At 37.9% G+C, this 23,086-nt stretch overlaps 1 protein-coding gene across 7 annotated transcripts in view; it reads left to right on the plus strand.

The window, feature by feature from the left end:
* The window catches only part of KATNIP (katanin interacting protein), a 69,646-nt gene that overhangs the window by 18,138 nt on the left and 28,422 nt on the right, over nucleotides 1-23,086 (plus strand). For 6 of the 7 annotated variants that reach the window (XM_080384514.1, XM_080384512.1, XM_080384511.1 and 3 more), the window contains 8 exons: nucleotides 1,468-1,580; nucleotides 2,012-2,126; nucleotides 2,526-2,732; nucleotides 6,913-7,053; nucleotides 11,824-12,712; nucleotides 17,212-17,943; nucleotides 18,507-18,715; nucleotides 22,461-22,524. In XM_080384514.1, the coding sequence (XP_080240640.1) occupies nucleotides 1,468-1,580; nucleotides 2,012-2,126; nucleotides 2,526-2,732; nucleotides 6,913-7,053; nucleotides 11,824-12,712; nucleotides 17,212-17,943; nucleotides 18,507-18,715; nucleotides 22,461-22,524 (2,470 nt within the window). The remainder of the gene's footprint in view (nucleotides 1-1,467; nucleotides 1,581-2,011; nucleotides 2,127-2,525; nucleotides 2,733-6,912; nucleotides 7,054-11,823; nucleotides 12,713-17,211; nucleotides 17,944-18,506; nucleotides 18,716-22,460; nucleotides 22,525-23,086) is intronic. The other variant, XM_080384513.1, reaches the window with a different exon arrangement.

Here is a 23,086-nt window from a genome sequence, read left to right on the forward strand (position 1 = left end):
ACAATTCTAGCTAAACTTTGAGCATAACCAGTATTTTGGTTCTCCTAACAGAGAGAAAGTGCATAAAGAAATTTGAGCAAATTTACAAAACTCTCTGTTACGGACAGTGTTCATGGATTCAAAGTCTGCTTCCAGTTTGGTGTTTAAGAGACTCACTTTTATAGGAAGGAGAAGAGATATGCCTAGACATTGTTGGAGGTGCTCATTTGAATACTGAGGGTTTCCAAGACAGCTGACAACTTTAACCTAAGCTGATGCTCTCTGAAGTTGTGAGTTGGTGCTATGATGAATATCCACTGTCATCTCTGAGCTAACATTAGGTTTCTGGGGAGTTTTGGTTAGGAACAAAGGTGAAAACATTCTTTTACTATAGGTAAGTACTTGACCTAGATAGTGAAACCATATGTAAAGTTTTCAATCTTATTTCTCTTGGTTTTGAGATTATATATATAGCTTTGTGATTGAGAGAACAAATTCCATTGAATATTCTCATATAATATATCTTCCCGCTAACATTAGGACTGATTTTAATATTGTTGTGCTTAAATGAAAAATAATTAAATAATACCTAAAACAGATGTAATTTTGCCCTGACACTTGAGATGGAGTTTCAAAAAACCCCTGCAAGTTTTCAGTCTTAAAGCTGACCTAACTGATCTTTCAGAAGTAATTTAATTTTGCTTACACAATTAAGGGATTATTGAACTTGGCCTTTAATATTTAAATGTATAACAATGCAGATTTTTTACTACTTAAAAAAGTAATTAACTTATAAGCATTTTAAAGTTCTCTTAGTCTTAAAAATTTATAGAAATGGAGTTCACCTAAGAATAGAAGGACTCTTCTTTTTCTGACTAGTTTTTTGCTGATGCTGAGTATTCTGTCTGTGACAAAAATTACCAACAAATTTTAACAAAGGGAGCAGGATATTCTTACAAAGTGGGGTACAGGCAGAGAAAGAGCCTATAACCCTGTAAGAACTGCAGGACTTTTCCTCTGTTTTCTTTTAGATAGTCACTGCTGATGGTTCTATCTTTAAAAAAATAAATCAAGGTTTTATTCTAATGAAATGAGCTTTTTTGGGGTTTAAAAGTCTTTATGATCCTTTTTTTGGAGAAGGAAGAAGACTAAGCAGACCTGTGCCAAAGCTCTGGCCAACTCTGAGTCCTACCAAATGTATACAATGGGATTTCAGACATATATATGTATATGTAATAGTTATCAGATAATGCTTTTACATTACTTTTCTTCCACACAGATCAAACTCCAAGCTCAGCTCTTTCATTGCAAATCAGGACCAGTTCTGTTAAATGTGCTTCAACTCACTATAGAGTTATAGATTAGCTAAGGTTAACTGAGACCAGTGCTAGGCCCAAACTATTCATTTATTCCAGAGATGCAGATTGATACTCATTGGTATGTGGAAAACAATGTGAATTTAAACATGTTCATCTTTTTCTTACTTAGAGGGAATTTTCTCTTTCATCTGTTGTTTCTGCAATGGCTGAACCTCCAGAAAAAAGTCAGCCAAGGACTGCAGTCATAAAAGCTGTTGAGAGAATTTGTCCTTTTGGAAACAGGTATATATATTTCCTTTAAGACTACCGTCCTTTTTTGAGGAGATGTTTTCCAGTATACCAGCTGGCGTAGTGTAGTACTGCTACACCTGACAATCTTTAGATACCATAATGCAAGTGGTAGTAAATCAGGGAGAAAGTTCCAGCCTTGGGCCGGTCTCTGTGCCAACATCTTCCTCTGTCTCTATATTGCCTATGTCTTGCTTTGTCAGACTGCTGTAGAACCAGCTGAGAACTCGAGCCCTGTCTTTTAACCTAACTGTGTATCGAAGGTGGGATGCTGCAACAGTTACTGTTCAGTGTGAGGGTACACAGGATTCTTCTGTGGGGTGTGTGTGTTCACCTTACCTTTTCACCTTTGCACCAGCTAAACTGTTTCTTAAAAATACAAGAATTATGAGGAAGTAACATGTAAAATAATATGTATGTTTCAGACAACAGGAGAATCTCCTGAAAGTCCTTGCTGAGCCTGAGAGCCATTCTGCCCATGATAATGACATATTCCTGTCTGGTGACAAACCTGAAGTAGATGCCATGTTGAGAGAGAAGGTTTGTGTTTACATGCGCCTTTACTGATGCTTGCCAGTATTACTGAAATAAAAGTACATTGAATGACCTGTATTCCACCGATTCCACCTTATGGCAGGGTAAGAGAAGAGAATGTCACCATTCCTTTGTTCATCAGAATGACAAAGAACAGAGAGCTGTTTTCTCCTTAGGTTTTGTAAGAGGGTCATAAGTTCTCTTCTCTTACCCTGCCATAGATTTATTAGTTGATGTGGGTCAGCACTGGTGCAACCTGGAATGACTGAATGCGGTCCAGATAGCCTGGAGTTTGCAAGCTTTTTGCTTCTGATCCATCAGTAATGTAGCCTTAACAGTCTTAATTTTCTTCTGTGTTTTATTGTTTTGTCACTTACATTTATACCATATTTCATTTCATTCCAGACGACGACCAGTATGGAAGTATGTGATGCCATTTATGTGACTATGGAACTTCTTTCTAACTGGGGAAATCCAGTAAACGTGGGCCTGAGTGAGGTGGAATTCTTTGATTTATACAATGAAAAGATATTTGTGTCTCCTTATGACGTGGACATTCGAAATGCTGACAACTCAGGGGATTTGTGCTGCTTGGTCAATAAGAACTTAAATGTAAGACAGCTTAGTCCTGGAAGTGAGAATTTCTCATTAGAATATTTCTTTAATATTCTGTCACTAGGTTTTTTGTTTAGAGACATGATTGCATTTTGTCTGAACTGCATAACAACTATATGATAATTTAAAAAAAAATACAAAGATTGCTTATTATTAGCAAATCCAGCTTTCCTGTCCAAAGATGTTGGTATTCAGTTATAATTTTGCTATAGAACAAAATTTGATTAATTTGCCTGACTGACTTAACTGAGCAACTGGAAGGAGGCAGCTTTAACTCTGCCTCCTTATATATTAACTCTGTGGTATTGTCTTGGATAAAACACATTCAGTTTTTATAATATTCTAATGTAATCATAATATTTGTAGAATGAGATCATAAAACTTTAAGGACAGGAAATTTCATACTTTTACAGAATGTCTGCTGATAAACTTAAGTAATTCTTGTGATCTGAAGGTGTGGGAGCTTCACTGCTAACTTCTTTCAGATGTTTAATATGAATTTAAGTAAACGTAAGGAGGAAATGTGTATTTTCCCCCATCCCCTTGTTATCCTTTTACCTAGGGAAGAATCACATAAGAATAAGAATAAGAATGTGTAGATAGCTAGTTTTGAACAAGAGACTAAGAAAAATGTGTGGCATTGTGAAAATATTTCATGGCTCTTCTGTGAGATAGTAAGATGAGGAGACATGAAGTGCTTACATACTAAAGACAATAACTGGTAGGAACTTTTGATGCTCCTGAAGAGATGAACAAATGTCCATAGCCCTTCATACAGTCACAATTTCATTTGTGCTGCGCTTTCACTGTGTGTCCTTTGTCTCCATAGTTCCTCAAAGCTAGGATTCTAGTAAAAATTAATATGTTTTTAGTGGATGAGGATAATAAATGACTTAGTGTATGAAAAAATATAAATGAAAACTCATTTCATGCTAGTGATACTTTTGTGCTTGCAGGGTGAATGAGAATAGAAAGAGGACAAATACGCAGTATTCTGAAATTTAGTTGAAACTTAGTGTGGAGTAGTATTTCCGGAGCAATATTTTCACTTGAACCATCTTTCTTACTGTCTCCTGAAAATTGTAGATTGAGTGTCGTAAATACCCATTCTGATTTATGTCTGTGCTCTCTGGCAGATGAGACTTGGGTAGCAGTAGTAGTAGCAGTAGTGACTCTTGTGCTTTCTACATAATTATAAATTATGTCATAATATATTCATTAAGCCATTATAAACCTGTTATTCTTAGCATTTCTCATGTATTTATATATCCCATTCTTCTTAAATAATGAGGTTTTGTATTTCATTGATTAATATATTCTTTTGATTTGTGACACTTTTAATCTCCTCTCTTGAAGCTGGCAAGATATTGCATCAGAGAAGATGCAATGTGGACAGGGAATATGGTCATAGAATGTGGATATGTGATAACTGAACTGCTTACTCCTGCAGGAGTCAAAGGAGCATTTCCAGTTTGTGTACATTTCAGATCATACAGGAAAGCTTTTGGGTGCATTAGAAAAAACTGCAAATTGATGACTCTCCAAGCGTCTAGTATTTTCAACACAATGAACACTTAATATAAAAACTTACTTTGTGGAAAACTTGCTTTACCACAGTTAAAACACTTCCATCTTTGATCATTTAGGTGTACATTTGTCTTTGAGAACAGACATACTCTTATAGAAGATTGGGCATTATATTTATTTATTTATTTATTAGTTTATTACCTTTGCAGACTTCTGGAAGAACATCTAAATTGCTGCTTCCCTTGTACTTTGTGATATGCTGTGAAAGAAAAAAATGCCCAGCAGAACATCAGGTGCTCTCAACTAAGGAAATGGTGCTTGATGGATACAATGCTTAATAAGGCATTATATTATTTATATAGAGAGAGAAATGTAAAATAGGCATTTCATTGAAATTGCTTTCTGTAAACCTTTCTGATTCTTACATGCATATATAGGTCTTTTAAACCTCAGAATGACAAGGACAGGTAATTGTAATCCTAGACATAACTAACAAAGGTACTTCTTCACAATGGTGAACCCTCAGACCCATGTCATTCCTCTTCACAGTGCTTGAGCCTTCCTTTACTTTCCAGCAGGTATATCTTCAGTGCCCACACAAAGCAGTGTCTTGAGCCAGTCTCCCACAGAATCTAAGACCAAAGGTTCCCACGCTTACTTTTTTTTTCTCTTGATCCAGTTCAAATGTAACTCCTACTCCTTATATATCACCCTGATGCTTCAAAGAACTTTTGGGCTAGATTTTTCAGTGCTAGTTGCAAAGACAGTAACTCCAGACTTGAGTATGTTATGTGAAGGCACGGACATCACTCTCACTCTTGGTGATAAAACATGGGCCTTCCCCAGTCTAGTGAGTTTTGTCATGGAGTCAAGGTGCCTTCAGTTTCTGGTGTCAGATGGTTGACATGCTGACAGAGACTGTAACACCTGTGAGTTTGTGTATCCTCAGTTGTAAGCAATTGCTTCCACTGATAAACAAAACAATTGCTACTGCTGCCTCTCACTCAAAACACAATACTTGGCCTGGCTCTGATATGCCTTCTATTTGGAAAATCATGTGCAACTTTCCAGAGAAAGTAGTGAGAAGCATGAACAGGTCTTTTCAAAGTCCATTTTGGTGCTGAATCTGGTGCCCTCCTGTGAAGGCACTTCTGGTGCTATTTCAGTACACACCAGAACCCACTGATTTCTAGGGAACCAGCTCCTGACTGGAGAGGTCTGGAAATGGATCACTTACCAGGTGTTGTCTGCTGTTGGAAAATGATTTTTTTTTTTTAATCATTCTTGTTTCATAGTATGGCTTCAGTAATATGATTTAGCTTTGAAGTTGATCCTGGAATTGGGTTTACACTAGTTTGAAGAGCTATCCTTCATGTCTTCAATGTTAAGAGACAACTTATTTTATATAGAAAGGATTAAACCTGTCTGGCACTCGTATGGCTGTTTATGCCCAAAACTGACATTCAAAGCAACAACAGTCTCCCAAAGCTTTTGAAGAGTTCTGTGGGGCAGAGTCTTTGTGAGCCATCAAAGCTTGGAGAATGAAGATGACCACTCTGAGAAGTGGCCCTGTTCATGATTTCTCTGAACAGACTGGCAGAGCTTTGTCCGTTCCATCATTAGGCACACATCTAAGTACTCGGTAGGAAAGTTTTGTTGTTACTGCCTTCAGGAAAAACTGACAGACTCATTTCAAAGTGAAAGGATATGGAAAAATACTGACTTTGTGTACGTACTGTGTGACTAGACGCTATGTACTATTGTATCCTTGAAAACTGAAAGGGAGCTAATTTATCTGCTAATCTCAGATCACTGAAATGTTGTCTGCATGCATATTTACTTTGTGCCATCATTTGTCTCATTTTTGGGGTAACATTTGACATCAAGTATATTAATATTCAACATTTTGATTCTGTGACTCTTTACTTCTTGCTTCTTTCTGAGCTGCCGCACATGCTTTCCCTCCACTTCTGAATGTGTAGGGGTGGCTGTTCTGAGCAATATTCAGATTTAGGCATTCTTTGGTACTTTAAAATGTCTTGATCGTCAGTGGTCTGTAAAATTCATGTTGGGAGTTTCTGTTAGAAACATTTAGAAAATGTTAGAAAATATCAAGTGTAGAGTCCTATATATAGCTCTAGAGATCTAGAAGTGAAATTAGATGCCTACAAAGCCTGATTAAAACAGAGGCAGTGAAATAAAATTCTATAAGATTCCCCTCTTTAGAGGGCAAAACAGAAGTGTAAGCACTTTAAGAAATCATAAAATGATTATGCAGTGTCCATTGTGCTCAGTGATCCCCTCTAGTGCTTGCAAAGCTGATTAATTTGATTAAAATAAACTGGGCTTGCCCTGACCCTGCATTTACAAAGCATGGCAGACTGTCATTTGTGAGCGTGCAGATGTCTTACTGGGACAGCGAGCAGCTGACCTTCATCTAATTGTCAGGTTGTTGCAAGCTGTCTTACAGGCAAGAGGGTCGGATTTACTGTTTGGAAACGAGGTTAAGATTTTGCTCTTAACATAGTAGATTTTTGTAAATGGTTACTTTTCTAATCGCTGTGTATTTTTTGTGGGGTGGTGAATTAATTAAAATATCCTGCTTTAGGAGAAAGAGTATTAGTGACAGTCTACTTGTACATGTTCTTAGATCACGGAGAAAAGCTTCCTTTGGATGTGCCCTTTCCATCCACTTGTCCAACTTTACTTTGTTATCCGCAATCCCACCCGGTCACATGACTTTGGTATATCCAAGATCAAGATTTGGAATTACAGCACAACAACTCCCAGTGTAAGTAGTCTGTTCTCAACTCTATGTATGTTGTACCTTGCCTAGGGAAACTCAGTTTGATCTTCTTTCTGAAAGTATGAAATAAAAGTAGATACCATTTTCCCTAATAAAATAGGGAGCTAGGAGGGGTCCGTGTCTACTGTAAGATTTGCTTTTGTCTTAATTGTAAGTGGTAGCAATGTAATTTTAATGTTTACATAGGCACAATGAGCATTTTCTTTCAAAGCTATTAGAAGTCTCTAAAGACCTAATAAAAGGCTTCCATATTCTGTCACTGAATCCTCTACTGTAGTAAGAAATAAAGATACAAAGGTAAGTGCATCTTAATACTCAGTACTTTCAGTTGTTTTATCACAATAAAAAGAAACGTGTTTCAATATGTGTTTTCTCATGTATAGGATAAATAGGCTGACTGTTGCTCGATTTCAGTTTTGTTACTTAAATTGAAAAGTATACTAACTGTGTGTTCGTAATAAAACAAGTAGTCTAGTGTTACAAGAGAGACATCTCACGGCAGATGGTCTCTTGTTTGTGTGTTTGAAAGTCACCGTGAAAATTATTCTTGTTTGTACGCTGCAATGTTAAGAAAAAAAATCCCAGGTACTAGATCAAAGAGGATTTGCTGTCCTGGATTATAAATAAGAGGCTTTATCTCTCTGGTTTTGCTCTCATCCATGTTCTTATATAAGCACATATGGTAATTTATACATATGGAAATGGCCAGGGAAGGGACAGCTTAAACAGATTTACTATAACGTGATTTATGTTTATTTTCTGGAATTCTAATAGCTTTTTCTATTAAAATGTGGGCTACAAAATGTTCCATCATCATTACAGAGTGTGAAAAGGACTGCTGTTTTAGGAGGTAATGGCATTATTTGTTACCAAACCTATTGAATATAATGCAGGGAATACATATAAAGGTATTTCTCTGTTTCAAGGCACCGTTTTTTTTAATCAACTGCTGTGAGGCAAGCTGTAAAATCCATTAGGAGTATAATCCCATGGATTTTGGTGGCAATGCAGCAATCTACTCTAACTAAAGACATGTCTCATTATACTTAAGATGAAAGAATAATACAAGCAGTTCTGTGCAATTCTGTAATTTGTCATGAGGAAGTTTTGTCTGAGAAGTATAAAACCCCAAAATATAATTGGCTAACAATTCTTTTCCTGCTAGTGTGAATCCAGAGCCAGACTTCTGTGCCTTTTTTTTTGGTAATCATTCTAACATCCTTCTTCAAAAACCACATAAGTGCGAGGTGCCCCAGTAGTTCTTAAAAAAATAGGCAAAAAATTAATTCAGGCCAGTACTTTTGTATGTCTGAATTTTAGAACTTGAGTCTGAAAGTAGAAAAAATATGTCTGAAGGAAGCTGTAAAAGTCAGATTACATCATTGTCATAGGTTCTTTGGTTCATTGAATTACAAGGAAGGTCTCACAGAATGCTTCATCTTGCCTGCCTTTACCTCAGATGAGGTCTGTGGAAAAGGAGGTCATTTTAGTCTGCAAGAAGAGATCAAGTGTAAGGGCAGCCAGTTATTTTCAAGTTAGTTTGAAATATTCAGACATTTTGTGAATACTTGCTACAGCCTTGAAATTGCATCGTTACTTGGTGCTATTAAAACTCTTTTCATAAGTTCCGATAAAATGTCTGTTGTATATCTTCACAAATCTGTGAATGGAATTAATGCTTCAATGCATGAAGGTCTTTGTTGCTGTCCAGTTGGATCGTTTTCTTCTTTGAGTGATTGCTTGTATACGTGCTCCTCATGTGACTATGTTCAAGGCCGTTGTCTTGAGCTGGAGATTTTTTTTCAGTGCTGGACTGCCACCGGGGTGCATTTTCTGTAAGAATGCAGCAGCTTTGTGCCAGCAGAGTTAGGTTTGTAGAAGAAATTTTTTCTTCTAGTTCTTGCCGCCTTATCTCTTGCTCCTTCATTTTCACGCTTCTGTGAGAAGTCAGGCAGAGGCAACTTCAGGTCTTCTGTCCAGCTTTAATTCACAGGAAAATGCCTCTGTTTTTAAGCTTTGTCCTTCATGCACAAATATCACTGAAATGGCTGGAAATACCGTCCTCGTTGCTCCATTAGAAAGCACCATTCCAGCAGGCACTTTGTGAGGGCTGAAGGTGCATGCTGGGAAGGAACATCGAGGGAAACTGTAGAACTATTTTCACAAAATCTTTCATTTTTTTCTCTCTGATGTTGATCATACCTGCTTGCTTGTTCTACGACATTGTGCTATTCTGATTACTCTTTTGGGAGGAAAGAACCCTGCCTTGGGTGAAGTACTGAGTGTTAGTTTACAGGGTGGTTTCTTGATGGAATTACTCATGAGGAAGGGATTTCTCCAGCCTCCTCATGCTTGAGGAGAGTTAAGTGGTGGCACTAGGGAAGCTAACCGTTTTGTCGATCTTCCACACCACATGTGATCGCTAGGCGACTGGAAGTTTAGAAGCCAGGTGGGAGGGCATGTTCTTAGTCTTGTGTCTGCGTATGTTTGCTCTTGGAGTCCCTGAGATCTGTTCATATTTTTCCTCCCTGAGCCTAGGTCTGCTTAGAATTTTGGTGCGTGAGATTTTCATTAGCTCTTTTACTAGTTCTTCATTAATAGAAGGTTCTTCTGAGCTATCGGCTTTATTAATGCCTGCCCCAGTTCGGTCTGTCTCTAATGTCCTATAAATGTCTGTTAGGGTTGCCTGATTCATCTTCGTGCAATCTGAACACCTCTTTTGCTTCCTACAATACCTATCGCAGATATTCCAGAGATTGGGAAGTCATTTCCCACTGACTAGGATAGTAATTTTGAGGTTACCGGCCCTTTTCTGTGCTTGACTGCCCCTCTTTCAGGGAGAGTAAGCTCCACCATCTATCTCATTTTGTAATGTTTTCTCTGCCTACCTTCCTCCTCTGGTACTGGTGGGTGAAGATTCATTTCAAATCCTGTTGTTCTTTAGAGGTTGCAGATTTTAATTAAAACACATGAAACTGACAAACACTTTTCAAAATATACCTGTGTATATTTCCATGGTTTCATGCAGTTTATATCTGTTCCCAGGTAAAAAATACAGACCAAAGGTTTGAGTATTTCTGACATCAGTAGGGGCTAGGATACTATGTAAAAATGTTACAAGTATCCCAAATTCAACTGTAAATATCCAATATCTCTACCATTTAAGGAGTACACTAACAGTCCAGAAGTAGAGAGATTAAAAAAAATAACATTACTGGGCATCCTGATAGTCTTTCTCTTCCCCATCATCATTTCCGGCAAAGCCATGTAGTCAGTTTTTAATATATATAATTATTAAAGTGTTTTGATCCCCAATTAGATTAACCTAGCAGTGTCCTTGTTCAAGGGGAGAAAATATCATGTTTTATGGCCAAATGCATCAGTACAGACATATAGCACTTTATGATACTCTAGGAATAACACAGGCAGTCATGTCATAATGGCCAATTAAACTGGGTTTACAGCTGTTCTCTGAGAAGTTAGTGAAGGTTATCTTTTTCTATCAGGAATGTGTCTTGCATTCCCACACCTACTCCCCTCCCTCAGCTGTACCTTTATTGTTATGCCTGCATCTTCCGTTTTTCCCCCTGTGTAGGTCCGTATTACATTTTTCACCTCATACTCATTATTGTTTGGAAGGCAGTAGAATGGAAGCTATAAAGACTCGTAAGCTGTAAAGAGTGTGTGCAGGAGTGAAGAACTGGAGCCACTTGTACCTGCAGGTGAAGGAGTAACTGGCTTAGGCTGGGAGTAGAGGAAAGTTTAAATCGCATTCAAGTGCACCCAGGAGATGAGCAAGAGGGACGAAACTGAAACTTCTTACTTTCATGAAAAGCTTCTTATTTTCCATGAAAATAAGGAAAGAACAGAGAATCTAAAAAGATTCTACACTGATGGACACATTACTGAAATTTAGAGGGCAGAAAGGAGATGGATTTTGCCTTATCTTCGAGATTTTCTTTGAAGATACCGGTATTTTTGATGAGAAGGAGAAAAAGGTTAGATGGAAATGATAAAGAGTATAGAAAGAACATTAGTTCCAACTTCAGGGGAATGAAAAAAAAAAAAAAAAGGTTTTAGTGAGTGGCACAGAAAAGAACATAAAGTTGTGAGTGGCAAAGTTGTGTTTGAGATAAAGGCTTTCTATTTAAAAGGCTAGTTAAGTGTTAGAATAGGCTATGAAGGCAGATCATTTGAAACTGTTAAAAACAGATTTCTTCACAATGGTATAGGTTATTTTACTTTTTCCAGTTAGAAAGAGATGGACCAAATGATTTTTTTTCTTTTTAATGTCCTTTCCAGCCCTGTATTTCTATAACTCTTTATAACTCTTTTTAACTCTAGTGGCTTTGATCTGGGTGGTGGTTCGCTGTGGAACATGTTATAAAAGTCATGAATCTTAAAGATGCTGAAGCAAAATGTGCCTCTGGAATTTATATCCTGATCAAATATAAGCATACTTAATCTAGACTTCTTTGCTCAGACTTTTCTAAATATTCAAGCCTTGTCAGCCAGAATGGTTCAGAGTAGCGTCTAGCAGGGGTTTTAGTCCTTTTAAATAAAATCTTAAATATTCCATGATATTTTCAGTAGTTTGAGCTTTTGATTAAAAAGTAGTCAAAAGCATGTTACTGATAAGGGTTTTTAATAGTTTTTCATCTGTTTATTGATTACGTTCAAGTGTCAGAGTTCCAGAACAGTGATATCTAATGCTTGAACAGCTTAACTGAAACCTTCATCCTTTTATTTTTGTAGGACCTTGATGTTGGAGCAAGGAAGGTGAGGTTATATATCAATGAGAACCTTGTATTTGATGGTGAATTAGAGAGAGCTTCTGGAGATCTCTGCACTGACCATAGCACTACAATTGACCTCACAGATCACAAGCAAAATACCTCTGCATATTCTTCAAATGAAGGGAAAGACGTAAACGCACCTGCAGTCACCCAGAAGAGAGCAGACTTAAATTTTAAATGCTTACAGTCAAACAGTACTTCGCTAAACTGGAAATCTCTGCCAGAGGACAATCATCTTGAGCATAAGATGAACTCAAACAGCTTTACGAAGAAAAATGTGTCTGAGTTAGAGGATGATCTAAAAGTTTTACCATCTTGTATAAAAGATACTAAAGAGAATGCAACAGCACAAGCAGTTACGCATCTTCTTCAGTCTGATAATGAACTTGCTTTGAGCAAGCAAATGGAAAAGCTAACAGGAAGAAAATCGTCCGATTCTACAGGTGCAGTTCCCTCTTGGTTACAGTCATCTTCCCAAGTAACAGAGAGTAATCAAGTTATTTCCAGTAAGCAGAAGCCTCCCTGGCTTGCTACAGAACATGGTTTAGGCTTGAGATTTCAAACACAGTCAGATGGAATCATGAAAAACTTTTCTGATCTGACTGAGGGTGTCAAATGTCAGAGAAATGAACTGGGAAGATCCAGTAGTAGAAATGCAAATGGAGGTGAGAGATCACAAATGCTAAGCAGAAAGGAGGATGACGTGGGCCTGGACGTTTTGGAGCAACCTTCTAACAAAAATTCCTGCAGCTCACAGTACCCTACAAGTGGAAGGAGAAGTGTTAGATGTGCAAAAAAGATAGGATTAAGCACTGTAAATCTTGGAGAAGATGATTCTGCTCTCAAAGGTAAGAGCTCACAATAGCAACCGTAGTGCAAGTGCTGACATGTTCTCCCTTTTGCAGAGGCACAGAATCATTTAGGTGGGAAGGCACCTCTTGACATTCCTGAAGGCCTAGGCAGGGGGATTTTAGTTTTGCTATTTACAGTATTCAGTTTTTTCTCATTCATGCTATGACAGTGCTCAGTCTCTCTCCTTGTCCTACACCTGATGTGAAATGCTTTTCTGACAAATTTACATTCTGAGTTAGTTTTTTTTAATTTACTGGGAGAAGATTGAAGACTATATTTCAGTAAATTATATGCTAAAATTGACAGTCCTGCAGACAGCAAATGTTTGCTAATATCATGGGAAATCTGCAAAAAGATAAGGAAGTGTGACCTCAAGGTAGTGAGTAAATTGACAGTTTGTGTAGTAGGTTTGTGTCTTTCTCAGTGAGAATATATGCTGAATGTATTTGTTCAGAGTGATTGGAAAACTGCCCTTATTTTCCCTTCTCTGCTCATGAGATCACATACCTCTTTCAAACCTCTCCCTCAGACATCTCTGCTTATTTATGAAGCTTTTTCTTGTAAATTTAGCTGTTATCTCCTCCACGCTTTTGATTATCCTTTTCATTCTTCTTCAAACCTTTTTTAGTTTGTCTGGATCCTGTTGGAGGTGGAAGATCCAGATTTGTGTACTTGTGTTCTACCTCTGGCAGTAGTCAACAGTGTGTTCCCAGGGAAAAGTATGAGAACTGGCCAAGTTGTGAAGTTCCTGCTCTCTCCCAACCTTTGGCAATTCATGGCTAAGAAATTTTCTGTGTGTGGGGTAATATTTTTGTGCTTAACCACTATAAATAACACAAGAATAGAATTTCTTACCCACAAGTTCTAGTTCGTCTTGCTTTTAACTAACATTTTTGGGTTTCTGTTGCTCAGGATCTATTTTTAATCTCCTCTGTTCAGTTTCAAGCCGTGTGTCACTGACTTTTTTATTTTTGTTGGACCCTTCATACCTTTTCTTTGGCATCCTGTAAGACTTGACTCAAATGAAGATAGTCTGACAGAACAAGGACAACAAGCCCCAGAGAAATGGAAGAAGAGGTTACAAAAATACAAATTGAAATTTTGGGAGTGATTTAGCATCAGAAAAATGTACATGATAGTGTAGCTTGGTGTATACATTAAAGTTATGGTCGTAAGGGACTGGAAATATGCGTAAGTGCAGGAACGCCAGCTCAAATATCAACAGCTTTGCAGACAGGTGAGGAAAATGGTTCTTTCTAAACTTAGAATATCTAAATTTTTTCTTCTCTGCCCATCTGTGAAGAAAACAATAATCTTATAAGTATGTCTGCAATTATACCTCAAAGAAGAAAAAAGTACGGAAGTAGTTGGAATAACTGCCTTCACCCACCCACTCACCACAGCCCTTTTGCTGTTTCACACATTTCACGGTACCTCTGTTATATTAAAAACTTGTCAACATTATGGAACATATAAATAAGTCCCACCTTAGTATGGTTGTAAAAATGCTAAAAATTGAGAAGCTTTCATGTAAACTGTAAGATGAGGCTTATTATGATTCTAATTATACTGTTCTCTAATGTTGCTCAGAGCAGGTTTTTCTGGTGCTTAAAACTCCCAGTATGTGTTTGTCCCTGGGAAAATTGCATGCCATCGAGCAGCTTTTGTTCTCTCTGTGCTGTACTGTGCATGGTAAAGCCATCTTCGCAGTGGAGCTGAGTGAGCATTAACCACAGGGAAACAGTATTAAGCGTTTCTCTAAGAGTGGTGAATTCTAATTGGTATGGGGCTAGGGGAACTGCAGTTTCCCAGTAGCAGTATGTGACAATGGGGAGGCTGCACAAGCTCGTATGCAATGTCACAGCCGGCCTTTGGTCACTAAATGAAGAATAATGAGAACAACAGAAATTAAAACTAGCACATACATGCATATTTGGCTCGAGTTAATGTTGCTATAAAAACATACAATTTTTCTTTGATAACTGGTTTAATGTGCAAAGGAAATGATGGCAGTGTACTGATCAAATTTGCAAATAACATATAATTTGGGGTGTTATGAGTTAAGATTAAAGAACGGCACAGAAAGATGAGCTTGAGAACTGGAGTAATAGCTTTGGAATGCAATTCAATAGTACTGCTAGCAGGGTCATTTGGGGACTAATAACAAAAAATTAAGTTGTAAGCTGAGTAATCATCAATTGAAAATGACCGAGGAAGAGAAGGATCTTGGTTGAGTAGTTGGTAACAGATTGACTATGAAATGCTAGTGTGACGCAGGCATGATTATAGTGATGCACTCTGAGGATGTATCAGCAGAGGCATTTCTGTTAGTTAGGGGAATATTAATATCTCAACACAGGCACTCGTGAGATGTCAGTTGCAAAACTGCAGTTCTGATCATCCATTTTCAGGAAAGCTGATTACAGAGTGGAACAGATACAGAAGAGAGCTTTTAGAATGATTTAGGTAATGAATTGTGTGATTGCAGCATGGAAATATGATTGCTATTTATAACTGCAGGAAGTAAAAATGAGATTAACACAACAGAGGGAGAAGAAAGGTAGTTTTTTTCCAAGCTAACGTTGCCTCAAATGTAGTTTACTGAAGTTCTGAGAGGAATTGTGTGGAGTGTGTTGCCATTGGAAGCAGGGCAAGGCACTTGGTGATTCAAGAAACCCGCCCTAAACCCATAGGGGAGGTGCACATTGCAGGTGTCATCATTTCCGGATGCTGGGATAGCATCCACCAAACAATCCTCTCAGGCATGCAGAAGACTGGGAATGTATCTGTAACATCTGCAAGTGGGATACTTTTGTTTTGCATGCAGAGTTTGTTCACGTGGCTCCAATAAAAATAATAAATTTTAGATTCTAAAAAAAAAAACCAACCAAACCCTGTAAGCCTTCAGCCATTGGCCTGTGGTTTTGGGCTATTCTCTGCTTTCATTTCAGAGCTCTACTTTTCCTGTTGTCACTTCTTAACATAGCTAACAAACCTGTTAACCTCCCGTTGACAGTAACTCCTGTTGAACTGCTGTAGAAGTGCTTCAAAGCTGTAATCTCTGTACTGCTTGAAGTATGTAATGTTTAAAATAAAAGGAAAAAAAGGGAAAAAAACTCCAAAACAAGGAAAACCAGTGGATGTCAAATACTCTTCTGTACATCCTCATTCTGAAATTTTCAAACTTTGACATTTTAAAGTGGTAAATATATATACAGTGTCATCTTCTTCAGGTAAATTGTGAGGCTCTGGGAAGTAGTTTGGGATCACCCACCTCATGAGTATCCATATGGATGATGGTTTGAACAAGGGAGTGACTTAAAAAGTCTGATGTTCTCTGAAGTATGTACCTCTGCTTCCTATCTGTATTCCCCTTGTGGGGTAAGGAGGAGTGGCCAGGTTGGTCTCCAGCCTTTCATTCTGGAAAACAACCCTCTTTTAGGTAGTTTCCCATCTGCTTTAAAATTCTTATTTTTATCTCGCTTGTGTATTGTAAATGATTATTGGCCACAGATAGATTAAGAACATTGCCTCTTTCCAAAAAGAAAGTTGAAAGTTAGTCTTGAGAAGTCTTTTGGGAAATTATTATTTTGCATTTTACAGCTATTGGCATTTATTCTTGATAACCATTTGTTTTAGTATACACTCAAGGACATTGTACAGAAGTAAAATCTAGCCCATGGGTCTGTAATTCTTTAGTACTCCACTTGCTTTTCTTCATTTATTTGAAGAAAATACATAAGTGACAGCTTTATTGAAAATCTTTGTTATTATCTGCTCTTAATTGTTTTGAGGTGGAAATTAAGCAGCTCCCAAGTGCAGTCACAAGGAGAGCACGCTTTGCTCCCACTGTGCCCCTCTAATTTGTCGTCTCCACTGCGTTCCCATTAGATCCTTTGTCATTATCCCCCTTCTACATCTCACTTGCTGAAAAGTGAGAAAAATATTTGGGTGTTACCTGCACAGAATGCAATGCTGACCTCAGTCTTGTTGTACGCTGAACCTACGTCTTTTCTCATCACTTTTCTTTATATACTCGTGGCTGATTTTGACAGGAAGCCCTACCTTTTCTCTGTAATGCTTTATAAACGTCACCACTTCAGCCATTTCCAGCTGTTTGAAAGATGTTCTGCAGAAATGCAGACAGATGATTTAAACTGTCGTGACAGCCACATAATAAGTATCACTGGGCAAAATCCCAAGTTCTGTAAGCGTTGTGTCAAGGATTTGCAATCTCAAACTTGCATTTTGTATCTTGGCATGTGCTTTGCTCTTCAATAGTTAAAAATGATTGGTTTTGTTATGTCTAAATGGGGAAGGGAAATTGGAACATGTAGCCCTCATAATAGGGAGGCAACATAAAAGTGTTGCTGTAACAGAATTTCACAGTAAGGGAACACAAGTATGATCAGTGTAATTCTGGAAAGTTCGTGTTGTAGTGCTTTGCTTCCAGTCCTGTTGATACATTAAATGCCTGTGTAATGTTTTTTTCCAGATGAAGCGTTTTCGATCAAGGACATAGCAACTTCTAGAGCAAAGTGGCACAATGAACAAGAACACACGCTGCAGGAGTCCTGGAACTCCTTGGTAAAGTTTAATTATTCCCATCGTGGCCGAATCTCTAACATGGATTTTCAAGGGGATATTTTTGATGAGTTTCTCCATCAACAGAAAATCAACCGGCCTGGAGAATATCAGCAAGTGAGAAAAGAGGGACTACAAATGCTACTGAAAAGGCAAGAAGGAAATTCTGTGGAGGCACATGATGGAAATGATTTTAAAATTCCTGTTTTACCTTATGGAAAGCACTTGGTGATAGACATTCAAACAACATGGGGAGACAGACATTATGTTGGTCTTAATGGAATTGAAGTTTTCAGTTCTAAAGGAGAGCCTGTTCAGATTTCAAAAATAACAGCTGAACCACCTGATATAAATATTTTACCAGCTTATGGCAATGATCCCAGAATAATAACCAACCTAATTGATGGGGTAAATCGGACCCAGGATGATATGCATCTCTGGCTCGCACCATTTACCCCTGGAAAACCTCACTTCATCTTTATTGACTTTGTGAATTCCTGTCAAGTAGCTATGATTAGGATTTGGAATTATAATAAATCTCGCATACATTCTTTCAGAGGTGTGAAAGACATTATAATGTTGTTAGATGAACAATGCATCTTTAAAGGAGAAATTGCGAAAGCTTCAGGAACCTTGTCTGGAGGTATGCTATGATTTCTTGTTTTCTTTGTGGAAACAGCAGTACAATACAAATACATTTAGCTTGTTTGTTATCACTTTCCACTTCAAAGCAAGTGGCACTTTGTATAGTATTTAGTCCTTTTAATTTCAAAACATAATGCAAAACCCAGTAATGCATTCTTCAATGATACTGTGAATTAAGCAGCATATAGAGTTAATCTCTACTCTTAACGATGTCTTAGCGACAAGACCATATATCAATAACATCATATAGTCACTAGACATTTAAAAGTTGCAGACTTTTACTTGTTCGCACAGATACGGTCTTCTGGAAAAGGTGATGGAGAAGCTTTTTCCCCATTTTCTTTTATATGTATTTGAAATTTGACTGGGTTCTCTATTCTGCTGTGCAGTATAAGTTTGGGAATGAACATACTAATTATATCAGTTGTCAGTATCAATTTACCATATATTATCTTTAAACACTACTGCAAATTAAATGTAAAGAAGGACTGAAAATAGTTTTTATCACTCTATATATTCTTTTGTATGGTTTCTCCATTTAATTCTGTATATTGCCTCCAGCTCCAGAGCACTTCGGGGATACCATATTGTTTACTACCGATGATGACATTCTTGAAGCTATGTACTGCTATGATGAAACTTACCATGGAGAAATGGAAAATGCCAGCTCCTTGAGATATGAGGAAGAGCTAAAAAGGCCAACAACTGCTGATAGGGAGGGAGATGAAAGACCTTTTACACAAGCAGGATCAAGAACAGGGGATCTACAGGTAGGGGCCTCCATGTTCAGAACTCCCTATAATGTCTTTTTGAAACATGACATGGAAGCAGTAGACACTGATTTCCATGATGGAGTAAAGCTCTGCAGAAGAACTAATGCAGCTATCTGTCTGTTTTGAAGATTACTTTTTTCACCAGCTCAATAATTTATGTGTGTTTTTTTGGTCCAAAAGGTCCTTCAAATTGTTGTTTTTCTGATTAATTAATAAAACTACAAGGAAAATTATACCAGATTGTATGGTGGTTTGTTTTTTTTCTTTACTTCATTGGACAGAGATTAGAGGAAGTTCTTTTTGATTTAGGTACTCCTGCAGGTTTATGCCACTGTCCGTGATTTTTATCATACATTTATTCATGTAATGAGTAGCTGTGCTCCCTGTCACTCCAAACCAAAGACTTTTCCGTGTTTTCCACACAAAGTATACTCTTACTTGTTTTTTCCTTCCTCCACGAATTAAGTATCCTAGGTGAGAAGGATCTCCCCCTGTCAAGTGTCCCCTAATTTTTACTCTTCCCTTTTTTGACTAGCATCTCCGCAGGTCTGTGTGCATTTTGCAGCATAAAAATGCCACTTTACTGTTCCATACAGTAGGTGTTTTACTGCTTGGAGGAAAGCCATATTTTCAAGCACTGGAGTCTTGCCTCAAACCATTCCAGCCCAACAGTCCAATGTCTGAGCTAAGATCCTGCAAGATTTTCTGCTCAGGATGGTGTGGGGCAGACTTTGACCTGATTTCCATCAAATCCTCTACCTTAGAATTTTCATGAGCACCTATTGCTGCTTCAATGATGTTATCTTTTTGTAGGGGTCACACTCTTATGTGTAAGTCTGTGAGGAGATCCAAAGCTGAATCAATCCAAATTCCAGCTGGTTCAGGTGAAGTGTTCCCAGTGATATATGGTTCCTAATGAGCCTTGTGCTGTTGTTAAGCCTTCCTGTTCTATCTTGTCCTCTTCTCCTGGTGGCTTATAAGACAAAGGGACAATGCATGACATTGGAATTTGATCTCACTATTAAGATCATGAGTCAGTGACTCTAATCCTTTTGACTTCTTCAGTGCTGGTTAACACTGGCAACAGTAATTTCAGTGTCATCTTTGTTTGTCGTATCTTAAACTGTTCAGGCACCTTATGCAATGCAGGATTCCATGAACACAAATTGAAGTTCACTGTTCTTTTCTTGATCACTTGTTTATTGTGAGCATTCACCAGGAACTCTTTCATTGCAGAAGCCTAGACGTGGCCTGTCTGGTCCTTACTCAGAGCCTCTGCCTTTTATTTTGCTCTTCATCTGTGACGCCCTTCATACTCCTTTTCTAACTCTGAAACATGCTGTATCAGCAATGCGATAACAGAAGCTATTGTGACTGAGCCATTGATCTCCGTGACATTCTGTATTTGTTGGTACCATCAAGACGGATGCTTATGCTATCAGAATGATGCAGATTACTAGATGATTTGTCTTGCCCAGCATTACGTTGGCATTCAGGCTAGTATTGGGCTTGAACAGTCTACCTGTCGATCCTGCACCCTTTTTTCCTGTAGCATGTTCAGTGGATGAAGCAGAGTTACACTGCACTGTCTACAGAACTTTTCAGAAGCTCTTATGGGAGCATCTTAATTTCTTGTCAATATTATCCACAGTCATCTGTTTTTCCCATGAATTCAGTAATCCTTAACATGTCAGCCTTTATAGCAAGTCAGAGCTATTACTAGTGCACTTGACCCAACTCTGACTGTGGCTGATAGAGGATGCCTGCGGAGAATGTAAGAGCAGCGCAAACATGCAGTGGTGTTTCTCTGAAACACTCATCTAGCCCTTTGAAATTTGTCTCACAAGGACTCCTTGACTTAGCCTTTGTGTTTAGTAACCAGCCATAGATTTTTTTTTTTTTTTGTGTTAATTCATCCACTAGGTTTTTGAACCTGAGTGCACTTCTACAGCTTAACCATGCTCTGTGGTAAATTTCCCAGCTTAACTTGTATAGCACAAAGAACCTCTTTCTGGTTGTCTCTAGCTTCACTTAATGTCCCCTAGTTTTTGTGTTGGAAGAAACTAAACAATTTTTTTCCATTTGCTTCTTCAAGACACTCAAAAGATTTATGCCCCTCTGTCACACTAAGTCTCTTTTCCAGAATGTTTAGTCCTACTTCAGTTATTCCTCACATGGAAGGTGCTATACAGTATGGTCAGGTGTAGGACCAGGGAAATACTTTTTACTTTTTATTGCTTTTCCAACAACTCCTGTACTATTGTGGTATTTTGTTCTAGTCATAAGGTAGGAGCAAGCAGGCATAGTTGAAATTGTAGAAAATTAAACAATATCTGAAAGAAAAGATAGTGGGCACCAGTGGAATGAAGGGATCTGAATAGTCAAGAAAGGAGGAAGAGGGAGAAAAGGTAATAAGGTAGCTTGGCACAGGTGGTTTACTGCCTGCAAGGGAGGGCATTATTCTGCATTCCATAAAACCACTAGCTTTATTGTGTCCGTGGGTTTTGATATTCAGTGGAGTTGCAAATTTTAATTCCCAGGCTGGTCTTTTGAAGTTGTTCTGAGGAGAAGGCATCAAGTATCTAAGATAGAGTCACAGTTTTGCAGGACAGGTACCCCCAGTAGAAGGGTTTTTTCCATCTTCTCTAGGTTGTCTGTGTGTGTTTATTTCAGTGCACACTTCTTGTTCAGTTTCATCTACTTAATTACAAGGATATTTGCTACTACATGGAATATGTTGCAGTATAACATACACATATAAGATCCAGGATGTCAATGGTTATCCTGCACAGCTCTAATATAACAGTAGGAGAAAAGCGTTGACAAGCCTTTTGGTTTTTTTAGGCACAATGTAGATCCATTTGATGTATTCTGGATGACAGGAAGTCTACTTCTAATGATGAATGAAGCTATAGAGAATGAGTCTGGACTTCTAATTTCCTGTTTGGCTTTTTGCTTACTAATGAGGATTGAACTGATGTTTTTGTAGGATTACTTATAATAATGCCAAGATTTCATTCTAATCTGCTGTTGTTTTGTTTGGAGCCCAGTACTGTATCTGTAAAGATTGTTTTCATCATATGTAGTATTTTTACAATTACCTACAGTGTATATAATTAGCCATTTCATCATGCTCACTCAATGAAATGAAGTCAGTCTGCAACCTCTGCAGTTGTCTTTACTACCCTAATTGCCCCAGTATGATCAGCAGAATTTGTCATCTGTTTATTCACTTTCTGGTTTGCTATTTTGAATAACATAGGCTGTTATTAATTAGTATTGTCAAAGAACAAATGTAAGCTTTTGGACAAGTTTGCTTATTTGCTCTGCCTCTTGGTTCTTCTTGTCTCTGCAACATATTTGCCATGTGTTACAAATACAGCACATTATCATTTGCTAATTGCAGTCTGCAGGTAAGTGAGACTGACTTAAGAATTTCAGCCTCTTTGAGAACAGGTAGCCCACACTAGGGAGTCTCCTGTTTAACACTTCAGTGTGCACTAACAACAAAAAACCCCTAACAGTTTTGACTTTATAAGGAGCCCTATGATCTATATTTTGGGGCATATTTCCCATTATTTGCAGGACACCCTGGATGGTGGGGCAAAGGGGAGATTGATATACAAAAGGCTGGATGCAAAAAAACTGCCCAAAACTAAAGAAACAGACAAGTCCACACACGCACACACTTTATAAACAGTATGTCTGTTATATGTATATGATGCACCTGTTTACTTCTTAGGTTCAAGAGCCAGACCCTCTCTCTGAATGTATACCCAAGGAATCAGGAATATTTACTGGAAAATGTAAGTTCTTACATTTACTTCTTGCTTAATCTCCCTCCCCCTTAACATGTTATCAAGGAGGATTTGATTTGTCAGAGCTGTACGGAACTTTGTGACAGATGTCAGGTCTAGTATAAAGAAGAGTAATTGAATATTTAAGGCAGAAGCTTTGTTTACTATGGCATTTAGAATATTATGTCGTAACAGTTGGCTTTTAATCTCAGAAAAATAGCACTAGCTGTTTGCCTAGTCCCTGAATGGGATTTGTAATAGCTGTGTCCCTTACCCAGTAATTCTTTCCCAATCCTACATATTTCTGTACACTGACTTAATTTCTCAGATCTGATGGGCAATGGAAACCCTACAGTAAAGCTATACCAGAATGTTATATCCATACTTAAAGTACCTGATTTCTTTATCCTGTACAAAAACAGATCTATGTGGGCCTTTAAGTTATTGTCCAGAGAACTTCTGGACAGCCCAGAGGTTTTGGTATCAGCTCCTGGTCGTTCGACCAGCACAAGAGAAATCTGGTTCTTGGGCCTGGCATAAAGTCCTCAGCAACCTGTGCTGTGCTCTCTGC

Source organism: Falco punctatus (assembly GCF_963210335.1).
Source record: "Falco punctatus genome assembly, chromosome: 4".
Taxonomy (NCBI): domain Eukaryota; kingdom Metazoa; phylum Chordata; class Aves; order Falconiformes; family Falconidae; genus Falco; species Falco punctatus.